The sequence below is a fragment of the Lygodium microphyllum genome, chromosome 2 (genome assembly GCF_053477565.2).
Source record: "Lygodium microphyllum isolate KBCC chromosome 2, Lygodium_microphyllum_v1.1.10, whole genome shotgun sequence".
Taxonomy (NCBI): Eukaryota; Viridiplantae; Streptophyta; class Polypodiopsida; order Schizaeales; family Lygodiaceae; genus Lygodium; species Lygodium microphyllum.
The window spans coordinates 152,996,780-153,020,087 of NC_141136.1; the positions used below are offsets into that span (position 1 = coordinate 152,996,780).

The 23,308-nt window shown below is 47.7% G+C and overlaps 1 protein-coding gene across 1 annotated transcript in view; it reads left to right on the top strand.

The window, feature by feature from the left end:
• Positions 1 to 603: 603 nt before the first annotated feature.
• LOC148040482 (uncharacterized) overlaps positions 604 to 23,308 on the top strand; it is an 80,014-nt gene continuing 57,309 nt past the window's right edge. The window contains exon 1 of the mRNA XM_087699687.1: positions 604 to 1,459. Coding sequence (XP_087555813.1) covers positions 809 to 1,459 — 651 coding nt within the window. The 5' untranslated portion in view covers positions 604 to 808. The remainder of the gene's footprint in view (positions 1,460 to 23,308) is intronic.

Below are 23,308 nucleotides of genomic sequence, written 5' to 3' on the forward strand. Positions count from 1 at the left end.
CGGCCCGTTTTTAGGTCCATCAGAGCTGTACCAAATGACATTGGCTTTGGAGCAAATTGGTGCAACAACATTGTAAGATCAATGTATAGAGAATATGCAAGGAAAAAATCACAAGTATTTGGTGATAACATTTTGGAAACGGAGACATCACGATCTTCCACCTAAAAGAAAATGCATTACTTCGTGTATCTTTCCAATATGGTTTTTGATAGGCTGATGTACCCTCTCTTTTTTGATTAGTGTTATGATTAATCTTGCTTTTCAACCATCTTTGTAGTTTGAAATTTAACATGCGACTTAATCTTACTTTTTCAATTCTTCACAAATGGCACACTCTTGTCAAATAAAAAACCTTATTTCTTGAATCCTTCATCGCCATTGTGTGAATATAAGGGCAACTGAACGTTAAAAAAAGTCTCTTCCGCCTATGTCGAGTTAACTTAAGGCCGGCAGGAAAGATACTTTTGGATCATAGCCACCTAGAAATGCATTCCCCAACCATTAAATTTCGTTGCCATCGTGTGAACCCATCCTAAGTGAATTAGCCAGCTAGCTGGCGCTGTTTAAGGGGCGAGCACGCTTAGAGAAGAGCGCCACGCGGCGCCACCTCATTCACTCCACTTTTATGGACTAACAGCCTCTCCCGCAGCAATGCTCATGCGTTCTCCACCTGTTCAGTTGTGAACGATCAACGTAGTAGGGCGGGATTTCATATATTTTGTGGACTGACAGCCTCTACTGCGGCAATGCTCAACCTTTTCAGTTGTGAACGATCAACGTACTAGGGCGGCATTTCACACATTTTGTGATGGGTCGAGCGAGGACCAGCAGGCCTCCTGCTCGAACTCGGAAGGGGCGCCAGACTCAGCAGGAGCAGGAGCAAGCACAAGCCCAAGCCCAAGCAGCGATTCCATCACTGCAAGAAACACAAGCCACTTCATCGCAGCAGGAAACTCTACAAGCCCAAGAGGAAAGCCAAGCACAGCCAGTTCAAGAAGACACGCGAGTCGAACAAACCCCAAACAAGAAGACTGATGGATATGGTCTTCGCATGCAAGGAGACAGGCCAGGCCATTGTTCCAGCGTCCCACACAACGATGGTGATCGTCGAAGTGATGATGATGGTAATGACAAAAACGACGTTGGTAATGATGACGATTCTGAAGAGCAGCAGGAAGAGTCTATGCTTCAAACTGAGTATGAGAAGCAAAGAGAGCTTAGGATTAGAGAGAATCAGGCCAAGCTTGCCGCACTGTGCCTTCCATCTCTCGCCTCTTCTTTCCACAAGCCGGAGCTTGCTCAGAATGTCTCTAAAACACAGCGGGCGAACAGAATAAAGCAGTCCATAACTGAGAAAGTGGACGAGGATGATGATGATGATTACAGGCCAACTGACAGTAGTGGTGAGTCTGACATGTATGCCTCTGAGGAGGAGACATATCCCAATAATACTCAAGAGGTGATTTTTAACACTTTCTGTACAGGGGTCCTGAAATTCTCACAATCTTTATTTTGCTTTATCCAAGCACCATTTTGCAGCAAGGTTTTCATCCTAATCATAAGTTGGCTTATTAAAATGTTCCAATTTATGGAAATGTTGAGACTAGTGCTTATTTGACATCAAATCTCTTGATAAATATGTTGTTCTTTGTTTATCAGATCTACAAAAAGCATCGTGTTTCTATCAACATACAAGTATTAATGTAGAATACCCGACCCTTGGCTACAATGTCGTGATCACCTTTGGTAGTCAACACAATCCTATCAACATATCAGTATTAATGTAAGGTTACTCAATCCTTTGTAAGGTAAGCTGGTTACCTTTGCTAGTAGTTGATGGGATCCTAGCTTTCAATCCTAAGTAGCATTGTTTGTGTTCAAACATTGGGGATCCTTGGTTGTATCACATAGCAAAATGTGACATCCTCACTAGTCTCTACCCACGAGGATCTAACTTCTTGTTGGTTGGGTTCAATTAGGCTTGAGGTTATCTAGTCTCATGGAACATTGTACCCTTAGTGCCAATGGGTGTTCATACAAGATGATTGATTTTGCACTTGGTTCATAGAGAGCATGACAAGAGGGATAAAAGTCTCCCTCCTTGACTACTACTAGGCACGACCTTCCCTAGACTAAATTTGATCAAGCTTCTAGAGGCATTGCCCTAATTGTTTACTAGAAGCTACTCGATTTATTAGGTCCATCAATCTGTAGTAGAACCACAATTGTTGGGGTTGCAACCACCCACTTTTCACCCAATGCACCTAGCACAACTTTGGCTCTCTTAACATGACATTCTACCTTATTGTGAAACTTCAAAGGTGGCTTTCTTGATTAGCCCATTATACAAGGCTCATTACACGTTGCTTAGGGACAACATAAAGATAATTAGACATCTTTTTCAAGGAGCTTCTTTTTACTTACATTTGATTCCTTTATTTATATGCTCTTGATTGAGTTTAGAAACTATGCCTTTAAGTCACTGTGGAGTCTCGGAGTCTAGTCCACCTACGTCTAGAATTTGGTCTTCCAATGCTCTATGGCGTCAAGCACATGATGGTTCTAATCCCTATCCTTGGACCCTCTGCAGGGCACCATATCACTTGGAGGCTCCTTGTTTGGGGCATAAGGGACCAAATGCAATGCCATGTTGGCCTATTCATTTTTTGATCTTCCACCTATTCATTTTTTGATCTTCCACCATCTTTTCAAGTAGCTTTTATCATTTTTTTGCCTCCATGGCTAGTATGGCTAGTCGGTCTAGGGAGGTCCAACTACTCTAAACAACTCTATTTTTTTACTTAGCAATTTAAGCGCGATGCCAGCTTATTGGAATTCTTCTTAAAACTCCACAATATCAAGGTGCCAAATGACTATGTGCAATGCATCTCAAATAGTTCTTTTTGAAATGTGGATCTCATCATCTACTCTAGGTATGCTCATTATCCCCTTTGTTGACTTCTTTACTCCCTCTTATCTACATTTGAACTCCTAATGGAACAAATGCCTTTGCCCAACACTTATTGTCTCTTTCATCCTCCCTTATCCACTTCCTAAGGTCTATGCATGTATTATTCTATGATAGACAACATGTATACTCATTTCACTATAGTCTTTGTACAATTCATGCATTTTTTAGATTATACATGTGCCACTTTGCACTAGACAATGTATGCACTATTTAGACTATGTATGTAACATTAGGCTATACATGTATCATTAGACTATGCATGCATCATTTCCTTTAACTACTCATATTCGTTCCTATCATTTCAGATAATTTTCAAGTTGTGTCGAGCGTTGCTTATGAGTCTTGGGGGCCATTCTTCATGTATTTGTAAAGAAATGCCCTGACACAAAAACTAATGAAATGAATGAATTTGGATAGAATACAATACTGGACAGTGTCATAGACGGGCAATCGGATGCTGGAAATCTGCAAATGCAAGCAACGATGGTGATGTGGCAGCAGTATGGACCTTGTAGACAGCAAAACACAGGTTTGTGGTTGATGAGTAGGTAGGGCAGAGCAGGCTGCAGCAAAACATAGTAGTTTGGTGGTTGTGGATAGCTGGGCGGCAGTAGGGATAGGCTGTATTGCAACTCCACAAGGTGGAAAAATTGTAAACGAAGATATCTCAAACCACGTGAACAATTAGTCCAATGTGACATGCTAGGTGTAGTGGAATATTGATAAGCAAGCGTTAACTCTCAAACGAACAAGGTGGAAAATCCAGAAAATCTAAAGCAGAAGACAAGGCCAAGGCAAAAGCGGAATGGAGGATGAAGGTACGCCAAGAAAAATTGGGAAATACAAGAAGTGTGAAAAAGCCCTAAATCAATAAAGGAGCAGCACATAAGGAAAAGCACAAGTGAAAACTTTTGTAAAAGAGCGCAAGGTGTACTATGATTTATTTTAAGAGCGTCGGGCTTTGATCCGTGCAAATTGTAAAGGTAGATGGGCGGTAGGAAGGAAGCTAGGAAGATAAGAGAACAATGGGAAAAAGGGCCTAGGCCACGGCCGACCATGTAAAGAAGGGAATAAGGGGATGACTGTTCAAAAGGGATTTAGGGTTTTGTATATAAAGTTCAAAAAGTGAATGAAAGCTCATTCTTTGGTGTATGGTAAAGTGGACTCTTCTTTTTCTCTTCTTCTCTTCTCTTCTCTTGCTTGCTTGTGAGTGCTTGAGGAAGGGAGTGTGAGTGAGTGAGGGAGTGAGTGTGTGAGGGTGAGGAATCTTGGAGGTGAAGCCCTCCTCCATCTCCTCTCTTATTTTCTTCTTCTCTCTCGTCTCGTGCGTGGCTATGGAGGATGGAGCTTGAAGATGGAGGATTGAGGATGCTTGAGCTTGCATCAAGAATCGTGGAGTTATCGGAGTGCTTGAGAGAGGAGGCAACTCAATCGGGCATCAAGATAAGTTCACTACAATCGTAGAAAGGTATGGCACATTGGCTATGTGAGAGGTAGCCATTAGTGCTCGCTTGAAATGCTTGAACAATAAGCGGTCCATGGGTCTTGGCGGTTGAGCTTGTGCTTGCCTTTACATTTTGGTTTCGTTGTTGGGACAAACGTATTTAAGCTTGAGCGCTTGTGCGCTTCAAATCGAGCATCGAAGTAAGGGTTTTATCCCCAAACCGAAGCTTGAGATAGATAGGAAGTTTTGGGCTTTAATCCATGCTACAAGTAAGTATTTCTGGTTTTTGATGATTACTCTCAGCACCTTGCCCTCATTGTCATCTGGGATTAGTTGGGTAGGCAGGACCTTGATCACTACATCCAGGAGAAATCGATTCAGTACTTTGCTTTTGATTTTTGTCGCATTTGGAGTAGGATAGGAAGGAGAAATCAGAGTGGAAAGCTTGAAGTTCATTGCTATAAAACAATCCTAAACAGGGTAATAACAGGGAAAAAGGGGAAAAGAAGAGGGCTCAGCTGTCTTGGAGTTGTAGGTGGAGTGATTGGATGGACAGAGGTGCTGACCAGCTAGGGTTTAAGGTCCTAGGTGACTAGGGAAAACCTCATTTACAGTTCTAGCTTTGTGTGTGTGTGTGTGAGAGAGAGAGAGAGAGCTTGCATTGGTAGCTAGATCTTATCCGACACTCCTGTCAGAGTGCAGCGGTGCGGAAGCGTAGGACTGAGAGTGAGAGAACGCAGAGAGAGAAGGGAGAGAAAGAGACAGTGTACACTGAAGATCTGCTGTATAAAGAATGCTGAATACAAAGATATACACGGGCGCAGTGCGCTGGACTGCGTGTCTCCACCTCGACGATGCGACCTGCTGTCCACCTCGAAGTCTGTTGCAGTCTGCACTGTCTGCTGTCTGAAATCTGCGAACAGAGACAGAGATCTGCACGGCACCGGTCTGTAATCTGCGACAGAGAATGAATGCCAGACTGCTGAAAACGTCAGCAATAAATAGGCGAAAATCTGCCTAGGATGGGGCGCCAAAATAAGGCGCAGCCTGATAAAAATCAGCTGCAGGCAGTCGGACTGCCACGTGGCAGTCCGACTGCACAGTCCGACTGTGCAGCTGGACTGTGCAGCTGCTGCTTGCTGCTGCCTGCCTGAAAACAGGCTATGATCTCTGACACCCCCTCTCAGAGCCTGGACAGGGCAGAAGCCTGAGGGATCTGGAATGTTGCCGAAGTAGAGCCTGAGGAAGCGCCTTCGTAAACAAATCCGCAAGATTATCCTCCGTCTTGCAATACTCCACAGTGATGGTCTCATCTAGAAGCTTTTCTCGGATGAAGTGGTACTGGATCTCAATGTGCTTCGTCCGGGCATGAAAAACAGGATTCCTCGCCAAGGCAATGCAACTCTCATTGTCACATCGCAGCAATGTAGGACGAGTCTGGGGGCACCCAAGCTCCTCCAACAGTCTCCGAAGCCACACAACCTCGCATGTGGTGGAAGATGCGGCCCGATACTCCGCCTCAGTAGACGAAAGGGCTACCGTGGGCTGCTTCTTGCTACTCCATGAAATAACTCCTGCACCCAAAGTAAAGCAGTAACCTGTTGTAGACCGCCTGTGGTCCACGTCACCGGCCCAATCCGAGTCGCTCCAACCTGCAAGTACAAGATCTGACCCATCTGTCCCTGCGGGGTAATGAATCCCCAAATCAGACGTCCCCCTTAGATACCGAAGTATCCTCTGAGCAGCCTGCCAATGCACCGTCTTAGGTTCACTCATGAACCCTGCCAAGAGCCCAACAGCAAAACATAGATCAACCCTGGTGTTGAGAAGCCAAATCAAAGACCCTATCAACTGTCGATAACGGGAAGCTTCCGCCAAAGGAGAAGCTGAGTGGGAAGTGGCCTTCCAGTTCGGATCCATAGGAGTAGAAAGGGCCCGACAATCTTCCATCTCAAAAGACACCAAGAGCTCCTGAACATATCTCTGTTGGGAGAGAAAGATCCCCCTCTGAGACTGAAAAATCTCATGTCCTAAAAAGAAATGGAGTAGCCCCAAATCCGTCATCTCGAACGTCCGATGTAAAGCTGACTTTGTCTCTTGGACCTGCTGTGCATCATCACCTGTGACAATCAAATCATCAACATATAATACAAACAGCACACAACCATCCTCGGAAGTGTGAACATACAGCTGCGGATCGGCCTTGGACCGCCGATATCCCAACTGAGATTGGAGGAACGAATCAATCTTCTCGTTCCAAGCTCGCGGGGCCTGCTTGAGACCATACAGGGCCTTCTTCAACCTGTAGACTTTCCCATCTGAAGAACCAAAGCCAGGAGGCTGCTCAACGTAGATCTCCTCCTTCAAATCACCATTCAGGAAGGCCGACTTCACATCTAGCTGATAAACAGGCCATCTCCTATGGCCAGCCAAAGCAAGAACAGCTCTAATGGTTGCCATACGAGCTGTAGGGGCAAAGGTGTCATGACAGTCAATCCCTGGGCGCTAGGCAAAACCCTTAGCAACAAGGCGAGCCTTGTGCTTATCCAAAGTACCATCACTGAGATATTTGGTCTTAAAGACCCACTTGACTCCAATCACCTTCTTCTTCGGGGGGCGTGGCACAAGTGACCAAGTGCCATTCCTCTCAATAGCCTCCAACTCAGCTTCCATAGCTTTCTTCCATGGGGCGGACTGTAAAGCCTCCTTCACGGAGGTGGGCTCTCGATCCTGCATAACTCGGGACATCAAACAATAATTGGAGCACACAAGCTCCGAAGAATGCGCCTGGTGCCTCCGTGACCGCCGCGGACCATCCTGCGGTCCCCACTCCTCAGGAACCCCCTCAATCCCTGAATCACGGAGTGTGTCACGGGCCCAGCGAGGAGGAGGCCGAACCTCCCCTCGTCGTTCTCCATCAGTAGAAGACTCTGGAATGTCCACCAGTGGTAACTCCTCAGAAGGATCCGGTGGAACTGTAGACTCTGTGTCAGAAACAGAATCATAATCAAACGGCACAGGCTCCAGTGGAACTGTAGAAGGAGCCAAACTCTCCCCTGGATCTCCAAGAACGGGATGCTCCTCACCCGTTGAAGAAGCCGGAACCTCCACAAACCGCACATCACGGCTAGTATATACATCCCGCTTGACGGGATCATAGAGTCGGTAGCCTTGGGACTGGGAGCTGTAGCCAACAAATACCTGCTTGCGGGAAGCCGCTTCGAATTTGTCACGGTGAGCTTTGGGAATGTGAACATAGGCATCACACCCAAAGACCCGAAAGTAAGAAACATCTGGCTTCGTTCCAAAATACGCCTCAAATGGAGTCATCCCTTCCACGGCCGAAGTAGGAGATCGATTAAGGATGTGGACTGCAGTAGCCACAGCCTCGGCCCACAGAACCTGGGGGGTCTGTCGGTGCTCCATCATGGTGCGTGCCATCTCGATCACACTGCGGTTCTTCCGTTCGAGAATACAATTTTCTTGTGGAGTATTCGTATTGGCAAACTCCTGGTGAATTCCTCTATCTGCACAAAACCGAGCAAATTCATTAGAGACAAATTCACCTCCCTTGTCGGATCGCAAGGTCTTCAACTTCCGGCCTGATCGGTTCTCCTCAAAGAGAAGCCAATCCTTGAAGTGCGAGAAAGCTTCTGATTTTAGTGCCAAAAAGTAGGCCCATGTCATCCTGCTATAGTCATCCACGATCAGCATGAAGTACGAGCTCCCACGCAGGGACTCATTCCTCATAGGGCCACATAGATCCGTAGATACTAACTCCATCGGTGAAGTAGACCGCCGCGAAGCGGTATGGGGAATGGCATCCCTATGCTGCTTCCCCCTTATGCAGGAGACACATGGCTGCTGGCTCACCACTATATCCGGCAACCCTCGAACAAGCTGTCCCCGTGACGCCTTCCGAAGATAGTCATAGTTCAGGTGACCAAACCTAGCATGCCATAATTCAGACTGTGACTGTGAGGTAAGAAGAAGAGTAGAGAGGGCAGTGGAAGACTTCAGTTTGTAAATGCCGTTCTCCTCATATCCAGATGATAGAACCTTCCTCGATTCACGATCAAGGACTCGCACTGTAGAACTGTCAAACTCCACCAGAAGACCAAGGGAACAAATCTTATGGACTGAAAGGAGATGGTACCCCAATCCTGGTACATGCAAAACCTCTGAAGTATGGGTGCCACCTCGTCCATCCGGAATAAGCTGCATCTTACCTCGACCTGCAATAGAAACTGAAGAGCTGTCTCCAATGAGAACCTGCCCACGCGAAGGTCGCAGCTGGGCAACACCATCCGATGAAGGAGTCATGTGCCGTGAGGCACCACTATCAATAATCCACTCTCGAGATTGGGAAGCCGCCAACGCAGCATCAGAAGCATTCGGTGAAGCGTCCTCAATGACAACTAGATGTAGAAATGCAGCTGATGAGGGTGCAGCCACCGCTCCAGAATCCTTGGTGTCCTTCTTCTTGGTGTCCTTCGAGTCTTTGTCAGGGCAATCCTTCTTCCAGTGGCCAGTCTTTCCACAAATATGGCATGTGGAGTCTTTGTCCTTGTCCTTCTCCTTGTCCTTCTTGGACTTGTTATCCCCCTTCTTCTTCTTTTGGTCCTTCCCCTTCTTCTGAGAGGCTTGACCTGTCAATGCCTCCGTCTTGGAAGCATTCTGTCCCTTTAACTGTTCCTCTTGGTCCAAGACCATAGGAACTAACTCCTCCCACCGAAGAGTAGACTCGCGCCCCGAAGCAATAAGGGCAGAGTAAAATGTACCGAATCGTGGCGGCAACTGGGACAATAGTGTGATCGCCATGTCTTCGGAGGAGATCGGCTTCCCCGCATTCTGAACCTGCATCTGTAGCTGCCTTAGCTTGTTAATGTGTTCCCTTAGCGAAGAAGACTTATTGACGGACAAGGTCCGCATCTGTACCTCCAAAGAAACCCTCTTCATTAGGGTCATCCGATTGTACATTTGATCAAGCTCCAGCCATATCTCACGAGCCACTGTCAAGTGCTCGATGTGAGCGATCACGGCTGTAGTGCATGATAGAAAGAGAAAGGATCGAATCCTGGCATTCAGTTTGTCCCAATGAGACTGGGCCTTGGTCAACTCCGCACGAGCATCGGAAGAGAGTTTGGACTCATCTCTTACCGAGGGCCGGTCAATATCTTCCTGTACCAACTCCGCCAAATCATAGGACTCCAGAATGGCCAACATCATAACGCGCCAGATGCGGTAGTTGTCGCCGTCGAGCTTCTGATCTGTAGGAAGAGCCGGTAGGACAGGCACCTTCCGGTCCATAATCGCCTGGAACTCCAAGTCCATCTCTGTAGACATATTCACCTGCAATGCCTTCTCAAACGCAAAAGCAGCCCCCTCTGACTGAGTAGACTCAGCCTGCTAAGGCTCTTCAGCGTCCCGAAGCTTCTTCACCCGCCGGAGGCGATGAAAAAGCAAAACCTGCACTTTTAGGTTGAAAAACTCAAACTTTCTCCGCGACAAACAGCAGTAAACAGCAGCAAATCCACCACCTGTACTCCTTTCCTGTGCGGCCACACTCGTTTCAGCCTTGTTCCAAGGCGCAGCCCTCCTGTCTGCCCTTAAACGCAAAAAACGCAAATTTGTGTCGCGATGGAAACTCCTCTTCAGGTTGATTCTGCGCTCAGTCAGCCCTCAAACACTGCTCTGATACCATGTCAGAGTGCAGCGGTGCGGAAGCGTAGGACTGAGAGTGAGAGAACGCAGAGAGAGAAGGGAGAGAAAGAGACAGTGTACACTGAAGATCTGCTGTATAAAGAATGCTGAATACAAAGATATACACGGGCGCAGTGCGCTGGACTGCGTGTCTCCACCTCGACGATGCGACCTGCTGTCCACCTCGAAGTCTGCTGCAGTCTGCACTGTCTGCTGTCTGAAATCTGCGAACAGAGACAGAGATCTGCACGGCACCGGTCTGTAATCTGCGACAGAGAATGAATGCCAGACTGCTGAAAACGTCAGCAATAAATAGGCGAAAATCTGCCTAGGATGGGGCGCCAAAATAAGGCGCAGCCTGATAAAAATCAGCTGCAGGCAGTCGGACTGCAACGTGGCAGTCCGACTGCACAGTCCGACTGTGCAGCTGGACTGTGCAGCTGCTGCCTGCTGCTGCCTGCCTGAAAACAGGCTATGATCTCTGACAACTCCAACTTGCTCCCTCGGGAGGATTTGCATCCTTGGCATATGGCAATTGCCTCTGGGTCGTTGCCATGATTGGTGAAAAAAAAGAGAGAGAGCTTGCAAGTCCAGGCCTACGTCAGATCGACTGGAGCATATTGGGGCTTCCAGTGAGATCCAGGTATAGGATGCCCTTGGCCTACACTCCTTGATTCCTTGAAGCCTTTATAGGTGCTAGCGACGTTTAGGTAAGGATTTGGGGCAAAAATGTGATTGATACGCACTTCGACCGGCGGAATCAGACGCCTTCCACAGTGTCCGATTCCCAGAATCAGACCAAGCGACCCATGTCCGATTCCTAGAACCGGACTCGGACAAACCCACCTGGTCCAATCGGACACCCCTGTTTGATTTTGAAAATCGGACCAAATCCAAATCGGACAAACAACCTGTCTGATCGGACGCTCGACTCGTCTGAGCGCCGCAATCGGACACACCACTTCCGTCTGATCGGACACTCGACTGTCCGATCGCAGCAATCGGACGGACACTTTGAAATCGGACACCTATCTCATTGGACATCCGATCCCTACGATTGGACTCCCACAATCGGACCAACCAACTCGAGCTATCCGATCGGACACACACCTGTCCGATTGTGACAGTCGGATCCGACCCTGTCGTCCGATTTTCAAAATTGGACATTGGTATATCAGACACAACCTGAGAAAGAAAATTTGGGAATTTGATAAATCCCGACTAATGAGAAGCGCGACCCGCATCAGAAGAACCCACCAAGCACCTCACAGGTGGCTACAGATCTAGAAATTATGGTCGAACAGTCTAGAATGGTGTTTGGTGTTGTGGGCTAATTGTAAGATCCCAACTCGACCCTAAACGAGGCGAACAGGATAGCACAGCAGAAAACCCTAGAAGCCGGCTAGAACAGCTTGGAACCAAACACACGATTCTATCAAGCCAACCCGTAGACACGGACGCCGGAGCTGCACATGCCTTGTTTTCTCTCGCGCTCAGATTTCCATCACTCAAAGCACACTTGGAAAGAGCTAAAAGCATGATTTCGCATAGTGCACAGAAAAGAACATACACGCACACACGCATAGAGTGAGGGTAAGTTGAGCATTGGTTGTAATTAACAAGGAACTCACCCAGACTTAAGAACTTAAAGGAACCCACTAGTAAGAGAAGACCCAAAGGCATAGACGAGTGATCGAATCCCCAAAAGTAGGCCCAAGCGAAAACCATAGCCAAAAAGCTGGATGTAGCAAGAACATGTATTATCGTGAAAGTGGATCTGCTTGGCCTTATCAACATGATCGACAACTTGGCAAAATAGGAAGCTTTGGACATGGAAGAGGGCAGCTCAGGCCATAGAAGCAATGTAGAGCTAGACCTAGGCGATTTTCCTGAGGCCGTCCAATAGTTAGTGCGCAAATACGATGTTTAAACCCGCCTAGAACATCGTGGTAGATCTATAGAGGACGTCATAGCAGACCTTGAGGAAGAGAGGAAGCTGGCTCGAAGGGCTTTGCAAGGCCTAGCTGTGTACAACCATGACCAGTAAACTAGGAGCTTGTGCCAGAATTCGGAAATGCGAGAAATCCAAAGAATGCTAGCCCTAGTAGGCAAAAATTGATCGAAGAATGAGAGAGCACTAGAGGGAGACCTCACACTGACCGAGCTTTTGACGAAGTGACTGCTAGATAATATGGCAGCAAAGCAAAACGCTGTAGCATTAGCAATATCACTGCTAGCAAGACTAGGGGTTAATTAAGGCTCTAAGAGCCAAACGAAAATCCCTGTAGTGGCGAAGCAGCTAGACAAATACCAAGCAAACGACGATCTCTACAGTTTTGTGGAACAGTTTGAGCAGGTCTGCGAGGCCAACGGCCTTACCGATCCCGCTCAACGCTCCCAAGCTTTCGGACTGTGCTTAGGTGACAAGGGCCAGACTTGGTATACGAGTTTGGATGCTGCAGAGTGTGCCAATTTTAACGGCTTGAAAAATCTCTTCATTAAGAGATTTTTTGAACATGGGTACTCAGACAACCTGCTAGTGCGACTCATGAACGTCAAGTAGAGAGAGAGAGGATATTCGAGATTATGTGACCCACGTGAGGAGCCTCTTCAAGAGAATCCCAATGGGTGAAAGACCAACCAAAAGAGTGGTATCCATAGTATTCATCAGCGGAATACAAAGTGATGAGCTCCACAAAGCCTTGGCTGGCAACTCGAGCTTGCAGCGAGATGCATTGGCAAGGGTCTTTGAGGAAGCTATTAGAGTGGATGACCAGCTCAAGGAAAGGAGCTCCAGAGGTTCGAATCGAGAAGAATCCAATGCTAGGAGTTCCGAGAGGGCCTTAATGCTGAGTGTGAGAATAGGCCCAAGTGCATAGGACAAAGGGAAAGACACTGATTTGGGACAAGAGCTAGTAGAGATTAGGATGGACATAACCAAACTATAGGAGATGGTGAGATGACAAACGCGCCCACATATCCAATGCGTACATTGTGGCGGAAACCACTTGCCAGCCGAGTGCCAGGACCTAGGGCACGACCTTGCGCTAATTGTGGTAGGTTCCGCCATGATGCTATGCATTGTAGACTACCTCTGAGACTTCCATACTTACAGCCATACGGTCAATCCTACCTTGCGAATAGGTCACCAAACTTCTTTGAAAGGGGAGCCCCATTGGTCCTCTCGGCACCTAATGACGCTAAGCCGCCTATCCCTAGGATGGAAATAAATCTTACAAGTATCCCTAGACCACCTGGACTCTACGCGACCCACCCACCAAGTGATACCCCTGTCCACTATGTGGACGAGCCTAGTAGCGATGAGCCTTATGTAAACCCATACGTGTCGTACGCTGAGGAAGGTAACGTAGTCCTTATGGACTATCGACCAGTACCTATGATGGCATTAGGTAGAGGGAGAGGCAGAGGCCTAGAAGCACAAACCCAAGAGCCAATCGTATGTTGGACTTGCAGTCACCCAAGACACATTTTTTCGCGCTGCCTCGAGAGTAAGCAAGCAAATAGAGATAAGGCTGACATGAGATGCGTTGAGTATGGAATCACTCTTCTCTTTGTTGATTGCCCTAGGCGGAGACTATCCTCCAGTTCGGAAAATGAGCCATTGGTTCCGCTGGGGTTGTTCGGAGTTGAGACACTCGATGGGGAGGCCACGCCTATCGTATTACATGTCATGACCCATGCGCAGCCAGGGTCTAGCAACCTTGACGCAGTCTCAGTTGGAAAGAAGAGTCAAAGAAGAAGGAAGAAAAGACCAAATGCTAAGGTCACCCTCAAAACCGAAAGCGCCACGACACTACTGGTTGGGAGGAAAGTCATTGACGTAGAGGAAGAAACGTCAACCTCACGCACGGCTGAGAAGAAAAGTGCTAAGGGTGGGTAGTACCCCAACCCGAAGCGCCAACTCAAAGCCGTCAAGAAGGTGAAAGAGTGGGTGAAGGAGACTCAAGAGCACCTAAAGGACGCTGAATCCATACTAGAAGACAAGATCGATGATCTCTCCAGTATGAGCACTCCAATCTCTCTTCCACGACCAGGATCAAGGGAGGTGATGGCACCCCAAGCTGGGCCACCTGGACAAAGTCTAAACGCTTTGGGCCAGCAAACCAGTCAAGGCCATTGGCCAAGCATCGCAGACTTAGGAGAGAGGCAAGTAATCGACAACCTCCTCAATACGCTGGTGACTACCCCCGTAACTCTAGGCTTAGGCGACCTACTTAGGCATCATCCAACACTATGGCTAGGGCTGAGAACCAGTGGATTGAAGAACCAAATGAGCTAGCTACCCCAGACACGTACGAGCATGATGCAGAAACTCAAATACCGAGTTTGATGCTGCATTCCATGCCTAAATCCTTGCACGTCAATGCTTTTTGGGAAGGCATGAAAATGCATGCTGTATTGCCAGTCCTAGCTGAGGGGGATGTCACAAGAAAGGGAATTGTAGACACAAGGGCAGGAGTGAGTGTGCTAAGCCATGCGGTACTTCAAGCTTGGAGTAACCGGCTGGTCGAGGCTGCTAGGTTCAATGTCACACTGGCTAACGGAATGAAAGTAAAACCATTCAGAGTGTTGAAAAATTGGCTAGTGAAGAACGTGAGAATCTAATTCTTTGTTGACTTTATAGTCATGAAGGGAGTGGACTATGACATCTTGCTAGGCCGACCCTGGATGCGCAACGCGAGAGTCGTAGAAGATTGGGGCAATTGTCTCATCTTCTTAGGTAATGGAACAAAGGCTGTAAGAGTAGAGATGAACACTTGGAAAACCATGCTAGCTGATCTAGATGCCATCTCCACCATGTTGAAGAGCGATGGACAGATCGGTCCTTACCAAGTATATCCCGTGCCCTGAGGACGAGTGAGATTGGATGCATGTTCTTGCTACCATCGACCTATTGTTCTTAGACATTGAGGAGTACGAACAAGCCACAAGACAAATGGCAACCTCAAGGACACACCTTCAGTGCCAGTCTGCATAATGACTGGAAGTCTACGTGGAAGACCCAAGTCTGTTGCATTCCAAGCCCCGAACAATAGAAGAGAGCTCTTGGAGACCCTAGAATTCTTAACCCACAAGTTGGTTGGCAATCCGGCAACGAATCTTAAGCCACTCCAAGACCTCTTGGACAAGCCTAACTGGTGATGGTTCAAAGTGCATGATTTAAACTTAGGGTACAACTAGGCCTTAATCCTTGACCAACAAGAAGAGATGCATTAGAACCAGGAGAATGATGAGCAACCGGACAAAGACAGCTCTAACGACGAATATGAGGATTGTTGTTCCTTCAGTGACAAGAGCGAAGAAGAAATCGATACTCTAGAGTATGACACTGGGGGGCATATAATCGAACAAATACGAGTGGATCCCAGACCATGCAAGCAGAGTGCACTTAGGGTAGAGAAGGGGGTCAGACACAAGGATTGCGATTGAACTTGGTTGGAGCACATGGGTGCAATTGACTACGAGCAGGCATGCCTAGCCCAACCGAGTGACGCACCATTGCTGCGAACTGACTCATCTTTTGAGCTACGATCACCAGGAAAGAGCCCCTCTTCTAGTGAAGACGGAGAGTTCGATTTCGAATTGAAAATTAGTTCAGATAGTGATCCTGAAATACCTCGACCCCCCAAGACTAGATGCACCAAGGGGGACCTACCCGTCCACCTAAGATGCCAACGGTTAAGGGAAAAACGACGAAAGCTACCTAAAGAGACGTAGACGGAAGAACAACGAAAACTGCAAGACCTGTTGAAACGATTCACAAAGTTCAAGAAGGGGGATAGGGTGGTGATCTTGCTGGGAGCCAAACGACAAGGGCAAGTAAGCGAACCAATTGAGGGACCCGCCAAGGTCAAAGAGGTTAATTTAGCTAGGGAAGGGGAAACCCCATGACCTGTCTTTATATCCAATGACTTGGCAGAGCGAGATGAAGCAAGTATTGTTACTCTCTTGCAGGAGTATATAGCCGTCTTTGCTTGGTCCCTAGAAGAGCTCAAAGGGGTAGACCCGAGTGTAGTGACTCACAACATACCCATGACACCTGACGCTACGTTGGTCAAGCAGCGACCGTATCCCATGAATCCGAAGCACGCCCATGCTGTCAAAAGGAAAAAATCGACAAGCTAACATAAGCAAGATTCATCTATGAAATTAAACACAAGGACTGGGTTTTCCCCATAGTCATCGTGTTAAAGAAGAATGGAAAGATTAGAGTGTGTGTCAATTACAAGAAGGTGAACGTAGCCACAAAGAGAGATAATTACCCACTGCCGTACACCGAGCATATGCTAGAGAGAGTGGCTGGCAAGGAGGCCTACAGTTTCTTGGACGGCTTCTCTGGATACAATCAGGTGCAAGTACATCCTAACGATAGGTATAAGCCCGCATTCACTACTGAATGGGGAGTCTTTGTCTACATCGTCATGCCTTTTGGGTTGACTAACGCGCCAACCACCTTCCAACGATTGATGTGTACAATATTCAAAGACATGTTGAGGAATGAGTTAGAGGTCTTCGTAGACGACTTGTGTGTTCACTCTATTTGGCGAGAACACCTAGATAGTCTCCGAGCGGTTTTTGAAAGGTGTCGACTATACCGTCTCTCATTGAACCCTTTGAAGTGCTAGTTTTGGGTCAAACTTTTTGGAGTGTCAAACTTTTTGTACCATTGCCGTGGTGCTTGCTTCAGCCCATACAGGCTGCGTTTTAGCTTACACACCATCTGCTCTTTTCCAGGAACTACAAAGCCCTCAGGCTGTTTCATATGGATTTCCTCATTAATGTCACCATGCAAGAAAGCTGTTTTTACATCCATTTGATACAGCTGTAGGTCCAATACAGCAGTAAGAGCAAAAAGCACACAGAGTGGTCATCTTCACAATAGGTGAGAAGACCTCTTGGAAGTCAATCCCTTCCTTCTGTGCATACCCTTTGGCAACTAGTCTTGCCTTGTACTTGGGTTTTCGATCAACTGTCTTTACTTTGTACACCCATTTGTTTGGAAGGGGCTTCCTTCCCTTGGGCAATGACACAAGATCCCAAGTATCATTTGCATATAGAGATTTAATCTCTTCCTGCATAGCTAGCTCCCACTTATTGCTGAACTCACATGACTTGGCCTCTTTGTATGTAAGAGGCTCACCCTCATCTGTAAGCGTCACATAATGCAAGGAGGGGTCAAACTTATGTGGTCTCCTTCTTATGCGTGTAGACCTGCGTACCCAATGATCAACATTTTCAGGGATTGGGTCTACATTTGGAGGTATATTATTTTCAGCATTTATTAGCTGTTGTAAGCCATTTTCAGCATGCTGTTCATGCTGTACAACACCTTCATTTTCATTTCCAGTACTTGCATTTTCATAATCAACGAGCCTATCTTGTTGTCCATGACCTCCTTGTGCTCCTATTTGCTGTCCATCATCATCTGGCTCAAAAATAACCAGCTGATTATCAGTTTCAGCCTATGGTACAGCACCATGAGGCTCATTTTTTGAAGTAATAGGTGGCTGCAAACTCTGAAACTTCACCTTTTTCAGATCTTCATTAGAGGCTAAAGTGCCTTTCAGCAATATTGCCTCATTAAACACAACATTACGGCTGCAAATAATTTTCTTGGACTGAGGTAACCACACTCTGTAGCCAAATTCACCCTCATCACCATAGCCCATGAAAATGCCTTTGGTGGATTTTGGGTCAAGTTTGTTCCTCAGCTCATCCCTAACATGTACAAGAGCATCACAGCTAAATATGCGTAAATAGTCATATGAGGCTGATTTGCCAGACCAAACCTCCTTAGGGATGCCATTATTTAAGGACCTGTTTGGAGAGCGGTTGCAAATGTGAACCGTGGTTTTGAGTGCCTCTCCCCAAAATTCACGAGGGAGATTAGCAGTGGACAGCATGCACCGCACTCTTTCACATAAAGTCCTATTATATCTTTCAGCCACCCCATTTGAAGAAGGGCTGTAAGGGGTTGTAAGCTCCCTCTTAATACCATGCAAGTCACAAAAGGACTTGAATTCAGTCGATGTGAACTCTGTTAGAGATCATAGCCTGACCAGGTGCAGTCGGACAATTTCTGTCCATGTGCAGTTGGACTGCAGAGTCGGACTGCCACGTGGCACTCCGACCTGTCCTGTCAGTCGGCTGCATTTAAATGCAGCCGACAGGTCTTTTCTGGCGCCCTGTTTTTCTGGCTATAAATAGCCGAGGTTTTCAGCAGTCTCCTGCACTTCTCTGCTCGCAGATTACAGATTGGTGGCACGCGTAGATTCCGTCTCTGTTCGTAGATTTCAGACAGGAGACAGTGCAGACTGCAGCGGACTTCGAGGTGAACAGTAGGTTGCATCGTCGAGGTGGTGACACGCAGTCCAGCGCACTGCGCCCGTGTACATATTTGCATATCTTTGTATACAGCACACTTTATACAGCAGATCTTCATCTTCCACTGTCTCTCTCTCTTCTCTCTCTGCGTTCTCTCTCTCTCAGTCCTACGCTTCTGCACCGCTGCACTCTGACATGGTATCAGAGCAGTGTTGAAGGGCTGACTGAGCGCAGAACCAACCTGAAGAGGAGTTTCTATCGCGACACAAGGTTGCGTTTTCAGCGTTTGAGGGCAGGCAGGAGGGTTGCGCCTTGGGACAAGGCTGAAGCGAGTGTGGACGTGCAGGAAAGGAGTCCAGGTGGTGGATTTGTTGTTGTTTACTGCTGTTTGATGAGGAGGAAGTTTGAGTTTTCAGCTTTCAAGTGCAGGTTTTGCTTTTTCATCGCCTCCGGCGGCGGGTGAAGAAGTTTCAGGATGCGGAAGAGCCTTAGCAGGCTGAGTTTTCACAGTCAGAGGGGGTTGCTTTTGCATTTGTGAAGGCATTACAGGTGAAGATGTCTACGGAGATTGACTTGGAGTTCCAGACGATTATGGACCGGAAGGTGCCTGTCTTACCGGCTCTTCCCGCCGATCAAAAGCTCGATGGCGACAACTACCGCATCTGGCGCATCATGATGTTGGCCATCCTTGAGTCCTATGATTTGGCGGAGCTTGTATAGGAGGAGATTGACCGGCCCTTGGTAAGAGATGAGTCCAAACTCTCTTCCGATGCTCGTGCGAAGTTGGCCAAGGCTCAGTCTCATTGGGACAAACTGAATGCCAGGATTCGTTCCTTTCTTTTTCTATCTTGTACTACAGCCGTGATAGCTCACATCGAGCACTTGACGGTGGCTCGAGAGATTTGGCTGGAGCTTGATCAGATGTACAACTGGATGACCCTTATGAAGCGGGTTTCTTTGGAGGTTCAGATGCGGACCTTGTCCGTAAACAAGTCTTCTTCGCTACGGGAGCACATCAACAAGCTAAGACAGCTTCACATGCAGGTTCAGAATGCGGAGAAGCTGATTTCCTCCGAAGACATGGCGATCACACTCTTGTCCCAGTTGCCGCCACGATTCGGTACATTCTACTTTGCCCTTATTGCTTCGGGGCGGGAGTCTTCTCTTCAGTGGGAAGAGTTGGTTCCTATGGTCTTGGACCAAGAGGAACAACTAAAGGGACAGAATGCTTCCAAGTCGGAGGCACTGACAGGTCAAGCTTCTCAGAAGAAGGGGAAGGACCAAAAGAAGAAGAAGGGGGATAACAAGTCAAAGAAGGACAAGGACAAGGACAAAGAATCCACATGTCATATTTGTGGCAAGATTGGCGATTGGAAGAAGGATTGCCCTGACAAAGACAAGGACACCAACAAGGACACGAAGGATTCTGGAGCGGTGGCTGCACCCTCATCAGTTGCATTTCTTCATCTAGCTGTCATTGAGAACTCTTCACGGAATGCTTCTGATGCTGCGATGACGGCTCCCCAGGCTCGAGAGTGGATCGTTGATAGTGGTGTCTCCCGGCACATGACTCCTTCATCAGATGGTGTTGCCCAGTTGCGACCCTCGCGTGGGCAGATTCTCATTGGAGATAGCTCTTCCATGTCTATTGGAGGACAGGGTCAGATGCAGCTTATTCCAGATAGACGTGGTGGTACTCATATCTCAGAGGTCTTGCATGTACCAGGTTTAGGGTATCATCTCCTGTTAGCTCATAAGATTTGCTCCCTTGGACTTTTGGTGGAGTTTGACAGTAACTCGGTGCGAGTCCTTGATCGTGGTTCAAGGAAGGTTCTATCATCCGGATATGAGGAGAACAGCATCTATAAATTGAAGTCTTCCATCGCCCTCTGTACTCTTTTTCTTACCTCTCAGACACAGTCAGAGTTATAGCATGGTCGCTTTGGTCACCTCAACTATGATTATCTTCGGAGGGCGTCATGTGGACAGCTTGTTCGAGGGTTGCCGGATATAGTGGTGAGCCAGCAGCCATGTGTCTCCTACATTCGTGGGAAGCAATATAGGAATGCCATTCCCCAACAGTTTCGCGGCGGTCTACTTCACCGATGGAGCTTGTATCTACGGATCTATGTGGCCCTATGAGGAACGAGTCCCTGCGTGGGAGTTCCTACTTCATGCTGATCGTAGATGACTACAGCAGGATGACATGGGCCTATTTCTTAGCATTGAAGTCAGAAGCTTTCTCCCACTTCAAGGATTGGCTTCTCTTTGAGGAGAACTGATCAGGCCAGAAATTGAAGACCTTGCGATTCGACAAGGGTGGTGAATTTGTTTCTAATGAGTTTGCTCGTTTTTGTGCAGATAAAGGTATTCACCAGGACTTTGCTAATACCAACAATCCTCAAGAAAATGGCATTCATGAACGGAAAAACCGCAGTGTGATCGAGATGGCGTGCACCATGATGGAGCACCGATAGACCCCTCAGGTTCTATGGGTCGAGGCTGTGGCTACTGCAGTTCACATCCTTAATCAATCCCCCACTTCGGCCGTTGATGGGATGACACCTTTTGAGGCTTACTTTGGGACTAAGCCCGATGTTTCTTACTTTAGGGTCTTTGACTGTGATGCCTATGTTCACATTCCCAAGGCTCACCGTGATAAATTTGAAGCAGCTTCCCGAAGACAGGTATTTGTTGGCTATAGCTCCCAGTCCCAAGGCTATCGATTGTATGATCTCGTCAAGCGGGATGTGTACACTAGTCGAGATGTGCGGTTTGTGGAGGTTCCGACCATATCAACGGGTGAGGAGCATCCCGTTCTTGGAGATCCAGGGGAGAGTTGGGCTCCTGCTATAGTTCCATTGGAGCCCGTGCCTTGTGATTATGATTTTGTTTCTGACACAGAGTCTATTGTTCCACCGGTCCCCCCTGAGGAGTTACCACCGGTGGATCTTCCAGAGTCTTCAGCTGATGGAGAGAGACGAGGGGAGGTTCGGCCTTCTCCTCGATGGGCCCGTGACACACTCCGTGATTCAGGGATCGAGGGGGTTTCTGAGGAGTGGAGACCGCAGGATGGTCCGCGGTGGTCACGGAGGCACCAGGCACATTCTACGGAGCTTGTTTGCTCTAACTATTGTTTGATGACCCGTGTTATGCAGGATCGAGAGCCCACCTCCGTGAAGGAGGCTTTACAGTCCGCATCATGGAAGAAAGCTATGGAAGCCGAGTTAGAGGCTATTGAGAGGAATGGCACTTGGTCACTCGTGTCCCGCTCCCCGAATAAGAAGGTGATTGGCGTCAAATGGGTCTTCAAGACCAAATACCTTAGCGATGGTTCTTTGGATAAGCACAAGGCTCGCCTTGTTGCTAAAGGTTTTGCACAATGCCCAGGGATTGATTGTCATGATACTTTTGCCCCCACTGCTCGTATGGCGACCATTAGAGCTGTTCTTGCTTTGGCTGGCCATAGGAGATGGCCTGTTTACTAGTTGGATGTGAAGTCGGTCTTCCTCAATGGTGATTTGAAGGAGGAGATCTATGTTGAGCAGCCTCCTGGCTTTGGATCTTCAAATGGGAAAGTCTATAGGTTGAAGAAGGCCTTGTATGGCCTCAAGTAGGCTCCGCGTGCATGGAACGAGAAGATTGATTCGTTCCTTCAGTCTCAGTTGGGCTATCGGCGTTCTAAGGCCGATCCGCAGCTTTATGTTCACACTTCCGAGGATGGTTGTGTGCTTTTTGTGTTGTATGTTGATGATTTGATTGTCACAGGTGATCATGCACGGCAAGTCCAAGAGACGAAGTCAGCTTTACATCGGACGTTCGAGATGACGGACTTGGGTCTACTCCATTTCTTTTTGGGCCATGAGATTTATTAGTCTCAGAGAGGGATCTTCATCTCTCAGCAGAGATATGTACAGGAGCTCTTGGTTTCTTTTGCGATGGAGGATTGTCGGCCCCTTTCTACTCCTATGGATCCGAACTGGAAGGCCACTTCCCATTCAGCTTCTCCTATGGCGGATACTTCCCGCTATCGTCAGTTGATTGGATCATTGATTTGGCTTCTCAACACTCGTGTTGATCTTTGTTTTGCTGTTGGGCTCTTGGCAGGGTTTATGAGTGAACCTCAGACGGTGCATTGGCAGGCTGCTCAGAGGATACTTCGGTATTTGAGGGGGATGTCTGATTTAGGGATTCATTATCCTGCAGGGACAAATGGTTCAGATCTTGTACTTGCAGGTTGGAGCGACTCGGATTGGGCCGGTGATGTGGACCACAGGCGTTCTACTACAGGTTACTGTTTTACCTTGGGTGCAGGTGTTATCTCATGGAGTAGCAAGAAGCAGCCCACGGTAGCCCTTTCGTCTACTGAGGCAGAGTATTGGGCCGCGTCTTCCACCACATGTGAGGCTGTGTGGCTTTGGAGATTGTTGGAGGAGCTTGGCTGCCCCCAGACTCGTCCTACTTTGCTGCAATGTGACAATGAGAGTTGCATTGCCTTGGCACCGAATCTTGTTTTTCATGCCCGGACGAAGCACATAGAGATCCAGTACCACTTCATCAGAGAGAAGCTTCTGGATGAGACCATCACTGTGGAGTACTGCAAGACGGAGGACAATCTTGCAGATTTGTTTATGAAGGCACTTCCCTAGGCTCTACTTCGGAGACATTCCAGATCCCTTAGGCTTCTGCCCTGCCCAGGCTCTGAGAGGGGGTGTTAGAGATCACAGCCTGACCAGGTGCAGTTGGACAGTTTCTGTCCATGTGCAGTCGGACTGCCATGTGGCAGTCCGACCTGTTCTGTCAGTCGACAAGTCTTTTCTGGCGCCCTGTTTTTCTGGCTATAA